The 12,691-nt window shown below is 45.5% G+C and overlaps 1 protein-coding gene across 1 annotated transcript in view; it reads left to right on the forward strand.

Moving 5' to 3' along the window:
* The window catches only part of PPP2R2D (protein phosphatase 2 regulatory subunit Bdelta), a 33,860-nt gene extending 23,853 nt beyond the window's left edge, over positions 1 to 10,007 (forward strand). Inside the window, exon 10 of the mRNA XM_073546382.1 lies at positions 7,747 to 10,007. Coding sequence (XP_073402483.1) covers positions 7,747 to 8,026 — 280 coding nt within the window. The 3' untranslated portion in view covers positions 8,027 to 10,007. The remainder of the gene's footprint in view (positions 1 to 7,746) is intronic.
* The last annotated feature ends 2,684 nt before the right edge of the window (positions 10,008 to 12,691 follow it).

Here is a 12,691-nt window from a genome sequence, read left to right on the forward strand (position 1 = left end):
TTTTTGGTTCTTACCGTAAAATCTTTCTTGGAGCCTTCATTGGGGGACACAGATTACTATGGGTCTATGCTGCTGCTAGGAGGCTGACACTATGCAAAACAAGAAAATTAGCTCCTCCCCAGCAGTATACACCCACCTACAGGCACCAAGTACCTCAGTTGGTGAGAAAGCAGTAGGAGAAGCATTGAAAACACTTAAGATATGTACCAACCCAACAAGGGACTCAAAGACCCAACACGGTACAACTTAAACAGGGAGGGTGCTGTGTCCCCCAATGAAGGCTCCAAGAAAGATTTTACGGTAAGAACCAAAAATCCATCTTTCTTTATCGCCTTATTGCGGGACACAGATTACCATGGGACGTTCCAAAGCAGTCCAAGGGCGGGCACTGCAATAAAGGAACGAAAAACCAGGAAGGGCTTAGGTCGGTCGGTGCGCCACCGCCGCCTGCAGAACCTTCCTACCAACAACTGCATCAGTCGAGGCTTGGGTATAAACCCTGTAGAACCTCGCAAAAGTGTGCAAAGACGACCAGGTCGCGGCCCTACAAATTTGTAAAGCCGAAGCCTGGTGACGAACGGCCCACGAAGCTGCCACAGCCTGGGTGGAATGAGCTCTCACTCCTGGAGGGGGACGTTTTTCCTGAAGTCGGTACGCTTCCAGAATGGTAGAACGAATGCAGCGAGCTATCGTGGATTTGGATGCCGGAAGCCCTTTCCGGCGAACTTCATAGATGACCAGCAAGGAATCGGACTGACGAAGTGAAGCGGTCCTGGCGAGATAGACACGCAAGGCTCTAACTACAGTTTGTGGAGAGACTTTTCAAGTGGGTTAGAAGGAGCAGGACAAAAAGATGGGAGAACGATCTCCTCATTGATGTGGAAAGAGCATACCATCTTTGGAAGAAAAGAAGGAACGGGCCTGAGGACGACCTTGTCCTGATGGAGAATCAGGTAAGGGGAACGACCTAAGGCCTCCAACTCAGAAACTCTTCTGATGGATGTAATGGCAATCAAGAAGGTTACCTTCCATGAGAGAAGGGATAAAGGAATGTCCTGGATAGGCTTGAACGGCGCCGTTTGGAGAGCGCTAAGAACAAGATTGAGATCCCACGGGTCTATTGGCGAACGATGAAGAGGAGCGACATGGGCGACCCCCTTGGAGAAAAGTCTTAACCTGCGGTAAGGAAGCAAGCTCTCTATGGAAGAGGACATTGGAAAGACTTTATCGTCGCACCAACGGAAAAAAGCCTTCCAGTACCTATTGTAAATGCGGGAAGAGGCTGGTTTTCTGGCTCTGATTATAGTCTGAATCACCTGGTTGGACAAACCTGATTCCCTCAGGATCGCGGCCTCAACGGCCATGCCGTTAAACTCAGAGACTGAGAATTCTCGTGGTAAAGGGGGCCTTGCGAGAGAAGGTCTGGAAGCCTCCAGGGCACGTCCGCGAGCATGTTCACCAGCTCCGCGTACCAAGGCCGTCTTGGCCAGTCTGGAGCCACTAGAATCACTGGGACGCCTTCCGATTTTTTTATCTTCTTGACAACTCTTGGGATCAAGGCAAGAGGCGGAAACAGATACAGAAGTTGGAACTGGGACCACGGAATTACTAGGGCGTCGCAAGCGACGGCTAGGGGGTCCCTGGACCTGGCTACGAAACGCGGAACCTTGTGGTTCATCCGAGCCCAGCGCAGTATCTTTGCCACTTCTGACATTACTTGCCTGCTGCACGTGACCCCTGATGGTTTATGTACGCCACAGCAAGGAAGATTGCTCTGATCTCCAGAAGATTGATAGGGAGGAGAGCTTCCTGTGCATTCCAGCGTCCTTAGGCCATTTTCTGATGGAAAACTGCTCCCCACCCTAGAAGGCTGGCATCGGTGGTGATGACTTGCCACTGAAGCGGAAGAAAGGATCTCCCTTGTAGAACTGACGCTGGCATTGTGCACCAAGTCAGGGATTGCCTCACTCTGAGAGGGAGGAGAATGGGGCGGTCCAAGTACAACGTGGTCTTGTCCCAGGCTGAAAGAAGGGACAGCTGGAGGGGGCGAAGATGAAATTGTGCGAAGGGCACTGCTTCCATGGAGGCTACCATTTTCCCCAGAACCCTCAAGCAGGATCGAAGGAGAATGGGCGTTGGCCGTTTGAGGCTTCGGATTCCCTTGGAAAGAGCCGCAAATTTTTACCCTCGGAAGAAACACCCGGGCTAGATTCGTGTCGAATTCCATGCCCAGAAAGGTCAGACGCTGAGTGGGGCTCAGAATGGACTTCTTGTTGACTATCCATCCGAGGCGGCAGAGAGGATCCAGGGTTATGCGAAGACTCTGAAGACAGTCTTGACGGGATGAGCCCTTGATCAAGAGATCATCCAGATGGATGATGAGGATCCCCCTGGAGCAAAGGATGGCCAAGACTGTCGCTATCACCTTCGTGAAAACACGGGGAGCGGAGGCTAGGCCGAAGGGAAGAAGCCGTGAACTAGTAGTGATTTTTCCTGAATCGCAAAACGAAGATATTTCTGATGTTGCAAACAAACAGGGATGTGGAGATATGCATCCCGTATGTCCACAGAGCAGAGAAATTCTCTGGGTTCCATTGAGGCTATCACTGTTCGAAGTGACTCCATTTTGAAATGGAGAATCTTCACGTGGCGATTGAGCAATTTGAGGTCCAGGATTGGACGAAAGGAACTGTCTTTCTTCGGGACTACAAAGAGATTTGAATAGAACCCTGAAAACCGTTCGTTTGGGGGGAACGGGAACGATCACTCCGGTGGAAAGAAGGAAGGAGACGGCCTGAAAGAACCCTGGAATCTGGGACCGCTGTCTTGGAGGTCGAGACAGGAAAAACCGTCTGTTTGGGGGGTAAGCAAATTCGATCTTGTATCCGGATGCGACGATTTCCCTGACCCAAGCGTCGTCGACAACAGACAGCCAAGCGTCCACGAGAAAGGAAAGTCTGCCTCCCACCCTGGAAGAGCTTCCAGATGGGGGTGACCCGTCACTTGGAGGAAAACCTACTGCAACGGGCCCCTGAGGACCTGGAGTATTGTCCTCTAGATCTCCAGCGGGGAGCGGGTTTGTAAGATGGTCTCTTCTGCTCCTGCTCCCTAGAGGCGTAAGGCCGTTCTTGCTAGGTAGATCTCTCTGTGGATGAGAAGGGACGAAAAGGCCTAAACGGCCGAAAACCCTTTTTGTTAAAGCGTTTTGGTCGAGACTGGGGAAGAGAAGTGCTTTTACCACCAGTGGCATCGGAAATTATCTGATCCAGCTTGGCTCCAAAAAGCTTAGAACCATGGAATGGCAGGTTGGTAAGCGACTTTTTAGAAGTGGTATCCGCATTCCATGACTTTAGCCAAAGGACTCGGCGTATGGCTACTATGTTGCTGTTAGCCCTTCCTACACACCCGACCGCATCCAAGGAGGCGGCCAACAGGTATTTACCTGCATGATTAATTAGATCTGCCAGCTCATCTTGCGGGGCTGCCGCTAAGATGCCCTTGCGAAGAACTTTTGCCCAAGCCGAAATGACTTTCGCCACCCAGACGGATGCGAAAATAGGACAGAGAGAGGTGCCGGAAGCCTCAAAATTGATTTGGCAAGCGATTCTGTCTGTTGGATCTTTAAGCGATGCCCCGTCTGGAAGGGATAGAACCGTTTTAGAGGCTATCCGGGAAACTGGGGGATCCACCTCGGGAGCCTTGGTCCACTTTGTGAGCAGGTCCGCATCAAAGGGGTACAGCACATCTAAGTACCTGCGGCCTGAGAAACGTTGCTCAGGGTGCTCCTAGTGTTTCGATAGAGTAGTATCGAACTCTGTGATTGGGAAAGGTTCGAGATGGAGGCCGAGCTCGTTTAAAGAGGACAGAACATTCCTGAGGGGGCTCTATATTCTGCTTAATTTTGAGTGTTTCGAAGATAGTCTAATTTCGGCTATCGACCGTGTCCCGTGTTTTAGATACGTTGTCTGCTTCTGAGTCAGATCCCGATTGGGAATCATTGTCTGACCTAAGGTCGTCTTCTGAGGAAGGAACCGACGAAGGACTTTGCGAGCTGGAAGATGAGCCAGACAGAGCCCGCTTCCTAGAATTCCTACTCGGTCTGTCCCTCTGAAGGTCGCAGTCAGGAGCGGACAACTCGCCGTGAGAGGCGGTCGGCGCACCGGTGGCTGTAGATAGCTGCGGCAAACGTTCTAAGACCTGGACCAGGGACTGAGAGACTTTAGTCAGATCAGAAACCGACTGAGACATTGCCACGGCCCACTGTGGTGGAGGTGGAGAGCTATTTTGGGCTTCGGTGTGCTCCTGAGGGGCCGACATAATGGAAGGACTGCAGGATGGGCAGAAGGGAGTCGACTGACCTGATGCCCACTTCTTTTTGCAATGCGCACAGGCGTAGTGAATGGCTGTGGGTCTAGAACAGAGAGCCCTTGCAGGGTTGGGCATATGTATAGAGTGTGACAGAATGTCGCATGAACTGGGGTGAAACTGCCGCAGGGAGCTAATTGCAGCCTTAGGAAGAAATCAGAGCAGAGCCTACCCAGGTTCAGAAGTGCAGCCAGGAACGCCGCTGTGTCCCCCAAGCAGAGATCCGAAGGAGAGGGAGAAACTCTCTTCCAGGCAGACAGAACGGCGATAGCGGTGGGCGGAGCTTAGCGGCTGAGCCACGTGATTGGAAGAAGCTGCGGGGGGTGGCGGCTAAGCTTGAGACTGGTAGCGCGGAGGTGAAAATAGCCCTGTAATGGGTAAAGAGCGCGCGCAGAGCAAGGAGGAGGCTTTCAAAGAGAAAGTTACCAGTTACCCCCCGAGTCTTATGTCCTACGGTGCACCGGGAACCTGTGCTGTTAAAGATAATGAAAACCCAGGGCCAATCGTGCCTGCGCAACTCACTGCTGAACCCCATGGAGGTGAGCAATGAGGAAAGAAGGGTGGGAAATTCAAACAGGGACCGATGTAAATGCTACCAGAGTCGCCTGTAGTGGTCACTGTCAGACTAGGGAGGTCTGCTTCTATCTATTTGAATGCCGGACTGGAGGGGCATTTATCCAGCTTACCTTAAATACACAGGGGCCCACAGGTAGGGAGCAGGCCGCTCGGAGAAAAGGTCCCCTGTTCCCGCACCATGTCCACTTGGTGCAGAAGACGGCGCCAACTAGAATATGGGAATGTCACCGCCGTCTTCCTCTCAGCCCTGTCGTGGGAGAGGGATGAGGAGGGGAATCGGCAGGACCGGCCACCTGTATCCGCCCATAGCACCCGACGGTGATATGGGAAAAGGTCCTGCCTGCGGTCCTGAGAGTTGCAATGTGGGTAACACCACATTGCTCGCTCAGCCGCCCAATATTGGAAAGCAGGATGAACTTACACCCTGTTTCCTGATGCTGAATCTGAAAAATTGAAAAGAGAGATTAATACACACAATTAAGCCCTAAAAAAAATAAGTGGTTAATTGTGGAACTGGGGAGATACCGGTCCGCCTCCTACAGACATTAAGCACAAACTGAGGTACTTGGTGCCTGTCGGTGGGTGTATACTGCCGGGGAGGAGCTAATCTTCTTGTTTTGCATAATGTCAGCCTCCTAGCAGCAGCAGCATACACCCATGGTAATCTGTGTCCCCCAATTAGGTGACAAAGAAAATGGCTTAAGTGGCTCCATAATACCACCATTGTCATACTTCTGTAAGGTTCTGTAGTGTTTCTGTCCACTACATGTCTGAAGAGTGACATGTAATAAGTTGCACCAGTTTGGGGGCATTGTACATTAACTCCATGACCTGTATTTTTCTGTCAATATAGATGTATGAGGGCTTGTCTGTGTGGTTTTTTTTTTTTGTTTGTTTTTTTTGTGGGACAAGTTGTACTCTTGAATGACACCATTGATTGAAAAGTGCAATTCCACAATTGTGTTTTGTGTAGTTTATTTACCATGTTCACTATATGGTAAAACCGACCTGGCAGTTTTATTCTCCAGGTCAGTACGAGTATGCAGATACCAAACGTGTAGGTTTTTTGTTTTTCTCCACGTGGTGAAAAAAATTTCCAACATTTGTAAGAAAAATATATTTTGCTAATGTCGCCATTTTCTGAAACCCCTAGCGGTTTCATTTTTTGGGATCTGGTCCTAGGTGAGGGCTTACTTTTTGCTCTGAGCGGACTCCTTTTTTTATTTTTTTCTTCTTGGGGTAGGGTATATTTTTTTTGATCGCCTCTTTTTTTATTGCCATGTTGCTGCAGCCAAAAAATCTTAATTCTGCAGTTTTTGATCACTTTTTTTTCTCGTTACTCAGTTTAACTGGATTAATTTCATATTTTAATAAGATATTTCTAAATGCAAAGATACCAAGCGTGATGTTCATTTTTTTATTTTTTTTTATTTTATTTTCAATGGGGCAAAAAGGAGGCAAATTAAACTTTTGTTGGTTTTTCATATTCTTAAATATTTTTTCTCTGTATTCCGTGACTTGAAGCATCTCTAGTCCAATTGCATGTGCTACACATAGCAGGGCTTCAGTTATGCCATGTATAACAGAAATATCATGATCTATGAAGTATTGCATAGAAACTTTTTTTTTTTTTTTATGCATATAAGTTTTTATCATCTTGGGTCTTCAATTTTTCTCAAATAGGAAGGAAAAAAAAACAACCCAGGTTCACAAGCATCCAATCATTGAAAAACAGACCACATTTAAGATGCAATATAGATGGCATCTATGTGCTTTATTTTGTTTATTTCATTCACTTGAATGTGCAAGGTTTGTATTGTTCATCAGTCTTGCTAGAAAGACACATGAAAAGCCCCATAGACTAGAATGTGACAGTGTGGCTTCCCTTAAAAGAATGGACAGGACACCTTAGGCCTCATTTGGACGTCTATATTGCACATGCGTGTTTTGTTAGTGTTTTTCATGGCTAGAACACGTGCCAATTCTAATCGGTGGGCCTGTACACATGTCCTTGTTTTATTGCGGACTGTCTATCTGTGCAAAAACCGAAGACGTGGATATATATATATAATTTTTTTTTTTTTTTTCGGTAGCCCAGATCAAGAAAGCCAATACAAAGTATATGGGTCCATGAAAATCACGGATTGCATCCGTGTGCTGTGAATTATTGACACAGCAGTGAGCAAGAGAATTTAATACAATTTTTATAGCGTCAACATATTCCACAGCAGTTTACAATTTAAGCGTTACAATTTATCTATGCTTGAAAAAATGGATGATGCTTATAACCAAAACCCTGATGCCTCATCATTTTTTCATGTACGTGTTTAACAAACGGGCCTTGTACAGAGTTTTGATCAGAGTGCTCCGTTTTAGTTCTCTGTTCTCACTGACACCAGTCCTAAGATAGTCTCTGAAGATATGAAAGAATGCGACTGCGTGGAGAGCTTTTCTTCCCATCACCATGATGGCAAATGATTTGAAAACTGCAATTCTCTTCTGAATGTATTCTCAAATTTGTCCGCAACCTGCGGCCCTCCCTACCGTTGAACTACAATTCTATAGAATTCATTTTCCCTTCACCCATTGCAGCACCCGTACATTCAGGTGTGCTGTCGTGGGTTCTGGTAAAACCGGCTAACGGTAAGTAACCTTGGTGTTTACACAACCGCTTGATTGAAGCAGTTGCTGACCTCCAGCTTAAAATAAGTCTCAAGCTACAAAAAGTCTCCTTGCTGCCCCGGCCTAAATTGAGCTTGCGTGACTTTAAGTAATGATTTGGGTTTTTGTTTTTTTCCTCCCCAGCGCGATTATGACCGGCTCTTACAACAACTTCTTCAGAATGTTTGACAGAAACACACGTCGGGATGTCACCTTGGAAGCATCGAGGGAGAGCAGCAAACCACGTGCCATTTTAAAGCCAAGGAAAGTCTGTACCGGTGGTAAGAGGAAGAAAGACGAGATCAACGTCGACAGCCTAGATTTCAACAAAAAGATTCTACATACTGCATGGCACCCAAAAGAGAATATTATCGCTGTTGCTGCCACCAATAATTTGTATATATTTCAGGACAAAGTTAATTAAAGATGGCAGTTTCTTTTTTTGTTTTTTGTTTTTTTTTTTTTTCAATTTTTTTTTTTTTTTTTTTTTATTTTTTCCCGAGGACAAAGTCTTGTTCTTGCATAGTAAGACATTGGACCCTCACTGTCCTTCCGGTAAAGAACGTGGATGCAATTCCCTCCATAGAAAATAAAACAAAAAAAAAAAGAAAATAACTAGAATGCTGGCCTGGGATTTATTTCAGGCCAGCACTCTGTTATGAATGGTGTGGAAGAGAAGGGCCCTACATCTATATCCCAAAATACACATCTGGTATGAGCTTATCTGACGGAGGCTGGTGCTCAACATGTCATTTGTAGCCTTACTTCCATTTCATAGACCAAAACAGTTACCGCAGGGAAATCAGATTTTCTTTTCCACAACTTTATCTGCTTTGCATTAATTGGATGTCCTAAATACAAGATGCATTTTGTAATTGCCTGCAACATTCCTTCTCTGGCCTTTTAGCTTTGAGCAAATTGATTCTCAAGACCCTGGTCCAGCGGCTACCAGGCAGACGTCCTACAAACATCCATACCTTCCGGAATCCCCAGCACTGCTTCTGATTCTCAGGCCCACTTCTAAGTCATCGTTGCGATATGACGTAGCGCCAGACTGGCTAATCTAAAGAGGAGCTGGGCAATGCCATGAGGCGGTTTGCAGGGATCCCATATGGCAGTAATGATACAATGACCTGTCTGCTGGACTGAGGTCATGCGAATACATTCAATCATCTCTTCTGGCCTCTTAGATAATTTTACACTTTGGCACATGCAAACTGGGCTTAAGTGTGAACCGATTTTGGATTTCATTTTTTTTCCCCGCCCATGTTTATTTACTGTATCAATAACCACATTTCATTGTGGCAAGCACTTAATAAAATAACAAGGTAAAGTGTTTTTAAATTTGATCTTGCGTACTCAGTCTTTTCATTTTATTTTTTAATTCTTTGCACACTCCATGATCACTGCTAGACACTTGCACTTATTGGTGCAGTACAATTTTCTAGGTTTTTATTTATTTTTGCATGATGTATTGTATTCCAAGTATGATGGAAAGTTCAGTCCTACACTGGCTCTAAAAGAATATTTTGGGAAATTCTTTTTTTTTTTTTTTTTGCATCAAATTTAGATGAAAGACCTTTTTATTTATCTTTTTTAAACTTTCTGTAGACAACCTAATGGTTATGCCTGTGAACTTGGGCCCCGATAAATGAGAAATATGGGGATTTTTGCACAGTATTATGCAGAACGGTTATAACGTGACCATAATTGACTAATCATACCTAATGTGCATTATTTTATGATTTATATATTTTTCTAGGTTTTTATATATGTTTTCATGTTGTTTTTTTCTGTCACTGCACTTCGACTCAATGTTTTTGTTTCTTGTTTTTTTTTTTTTAATTTGCAAATGCCAAACTTTTTTTTCTCTCTCTTCTCTTTCTTTTATTTCTTTAAAACATCAAAAGGTAGCCTCAATGAACAAATGGGTTTGATTAGGAAAATGCTTAACTCTCAATTCTGTTTCCTAAAGCGGAGTCCTAAATACAGTTTAGCTGTAGGAAACATGGACTGGTACCAACTTCGATGATTTTGTGCCTCCATGATGACAAGATGATGGGTTGACCTGCAGTCCTTGTAATAGAATCAATGGTCGGTTATGGTAATATGCAAGAACAAAATATGTACCTCATCCCTAATTATTGTCAATAGAGTGCCACTCGTCACTAAAACCTGAAATTCATCCTTTAAGGTATGATTTGATGGGGGGGGGTTAAAATCTTGTATATTGGTTGTCGCCATTTCCAAATGCAAAATTGTGGAATTTTTTTTTTTCTTTTTGGCTGTAAAATTTGACCACATACATTAAAAAACGCAAATAGGCCTATACAACAGGATTGTATATACTTGTTCAATTATTTTGACCAAAAAAAAGTTTAATAAATTTTAAATGTTTACCTGAATTTACTTTTATGTGGTAACTTTATTAATAGTTTAGCACAAGTGTAAAATTTCATGTATTAAATTTACTAATTAGAATGCTTGAAGAGAATAGGTTACGGAAAATGTCCATTTGTTTAAGCGATACACTTAATAACTAGAGATGAGCGACCTTTCTCGTGTGCTAATAGTGTTTGAGCACGCCGAAGATACTGTATGTTCGAGTCCCTGCGGCTGCATGTCTCGCAGCTGTTTGACAGGCGCAACCCATGCAGGAATTGCCTAACAGACAGGCAATCCCTGCATGTGTGGCAGCTGTTGACCTGCTGCCACGGGGACTCGGACATAGTATTCAAGCACGCTTAAGATACTAGCACACGAGCATGCTCACTCATCACTGTAACAAAAAAAAAGTCTTGAAACTTTCACATCAGCCCTTAAACTGAATATTAGGCTCATACTTCCTGTTCTGTTCAGATATTTTCAGCAGCCACTTAGACAAAGACAGCCGACTCACTGACTTGGATAGTAGTGTTTTCTAGGCATGCTCTGCCTGGGCAAAAGTCATGATGAAGGGAGGGGGAGAATGTAAGCTGTGATGCTGTGAATGGCTGGGGGTCCTGTGTTAGCTGTCATAATACCATCTGTGATGAAAATGAGACTGCTGAGAAGTGATCTGTATGGCACTGGATTGGTGGCCAGTGTGAAAACTGGAAGACTTACTTGTTTGGGACAGTTTTAACTGGGTGTAAGAACGCAGTTTGTCCAAAACTGTGAAGGCATCAACTGTTTTAACAGCTAATATCAAAAGGCTGACTGTCCCTTCCAAACAGAGAGAACAGTGAACAGGTGCACGCTAAGAGAGACGCTCTATATGTAACAAATTAAAGCTGCACTTTAAAATGCTATAAGTTTGTAAAATAAGTTAAAACATTAAGGTACTTAACTCATTAACTGGCTAATTCATGTGTGCCCAACAGCCAGCGCAAAGGTGTGTACCCCCTCTGTTGGGACCCTAACCTCACATGATACCTCACTTAGGACCCTAACCTCTCCTGGGCTAAAAGGTATGTTTTGTCGCTGACACTCCAGGGACCCTTACTTCTCCTGGGATAAAAGGTATCGTGAGGTTAGGGTCCCAACAGAGGGGATATGCCTTGTCGCTGACTGTTGGGTACATGTGAATTAGCCATTCTTGCATTCATATATTTTTTTTTTTTTTTTTTTTCTAGAGCAGTAATGCAATTCCAATTTCATATAGTCAATGTTTATGCGCTATAGCGTTTCAGAGTGCAGCTTTAATTTGTTAGTCGCATTTCTAGGCACAACTTCTTGCTGTGAAAATTAGCGACTCGGCCCACTTAGGATCATGGGTGGTTCCATACATCAAGACTCCGACCAATTATACTGTCATTGCATTTCCTAGTGACTGTTGCATATAATATCAGCGATACATGATCTGACACTTTATTTAAAAGATCATACTTTCTAATAATGCAAAGATGATTGCGGCCACTTAAAACAAGATGGCCTCTTGACAGCGCCAAGTATGAAAAGAACGCAGCCGATCAGCATTAGTAGGAACACAAGAAACTCTCACCCATGACAGCACCACGGAGAGAGGGGATCTGCCCTTCAGGGACAGGAACCTACAGATAAAAAGGGCGGTACCTCTCCTCCGCCTTCAGTTGGGTTCATGTCCCTGACGGAGGGACCCACAGTACGGCGTACCTGTGCGAAGGAGTCAGGGGCCGGCCTGTCCGGTAATCAGCAGCGGGGAGGCCCCTGTCGCGGCAGGTGCGGTGCCCAAAGCCGCCACCGCTGGGGTTGATGCGGGCTGCCAGGTGAGCGGGGGGGGGGAGACGCCGGAGTCGCCGCCGCTCCAGAAAGGAGATCGGGGCTCAGCGGGACCCGGCGGAGCGTGGGCAGCGCCATGGTACGGAGAGTACCAAGATGGCCGCTGCCCCGGAAGTAGAGAGAGAAGACCACCAAGGGAACAAAAGTGGGATGACAAAAGAAGAGAGGCTTCTTTAATAGCTCTCCCCAGGACAAAAAGCCCTCCAAGTGACAGTACTCCCAGGGTGGGGGGGGGAAGGTTATCCTTTTTTCCTTCCAGCCTGGAGGAGAATTTCAACAAACCCATGGATAATAAACCTAATGCAGGAGGGCCTAAGAATAGACTTTCTCTCCCGCCTCAAAAATATGTAACAACGCCGCTGAGATCCAGTATGCGAGGTCCTAGGCCTAGTAAAAAAAAGAGTCCTCCAGGAGGTTCCCCTGCAGGATATGGGCAGGGGGTTCTACTCCCCTCTTTTTCTAGTGACCAAACCGGACTGCACCTTTCGTACAATTATAAATCTGAGAAAGCTAAACAAATACGTCAAGAATCAAAGCTTCAAAATGGAGTTGATCAAATCTACCACCAAAGTCCTGTTCCCAAACTGCTACATGACGGTGTTGGACCTCAGCGACGCTTATTATCACGTCCCTATCCACAAAGACTCCAGGAAATATTTAAGGTTAGCCGTCTCAATAAAGGGCAAGGTGAAAGAATTCCAGTACAGAGCCCTGCCGTTCGGAATATCGATAGCCCCGCGAGTATTCACCAAAATAACAGCGGAAATGATGGCTCATATAAGGGAACAAGACATAATAATAATCCCGTATCTAGACGATTTCCTAATAGCAGGCAGCTCGGCTCAAAAAT

This window comes from Dendrobates tinctorius, unplaced genomic scaffold (assembly GCF_039654945.1).
Source record: "Dendrobates tinctorius isolate UK_male_01 unplaced genomic scaffold, ASM3965494v1 ptg000147l, whole genome shotgun sequence".
NCBI lineage: Eukaryota > Metazoa > Chordata > Amphibia > Anura > Dendrobatidae > Dendrobates > Dendrobates tinctorius.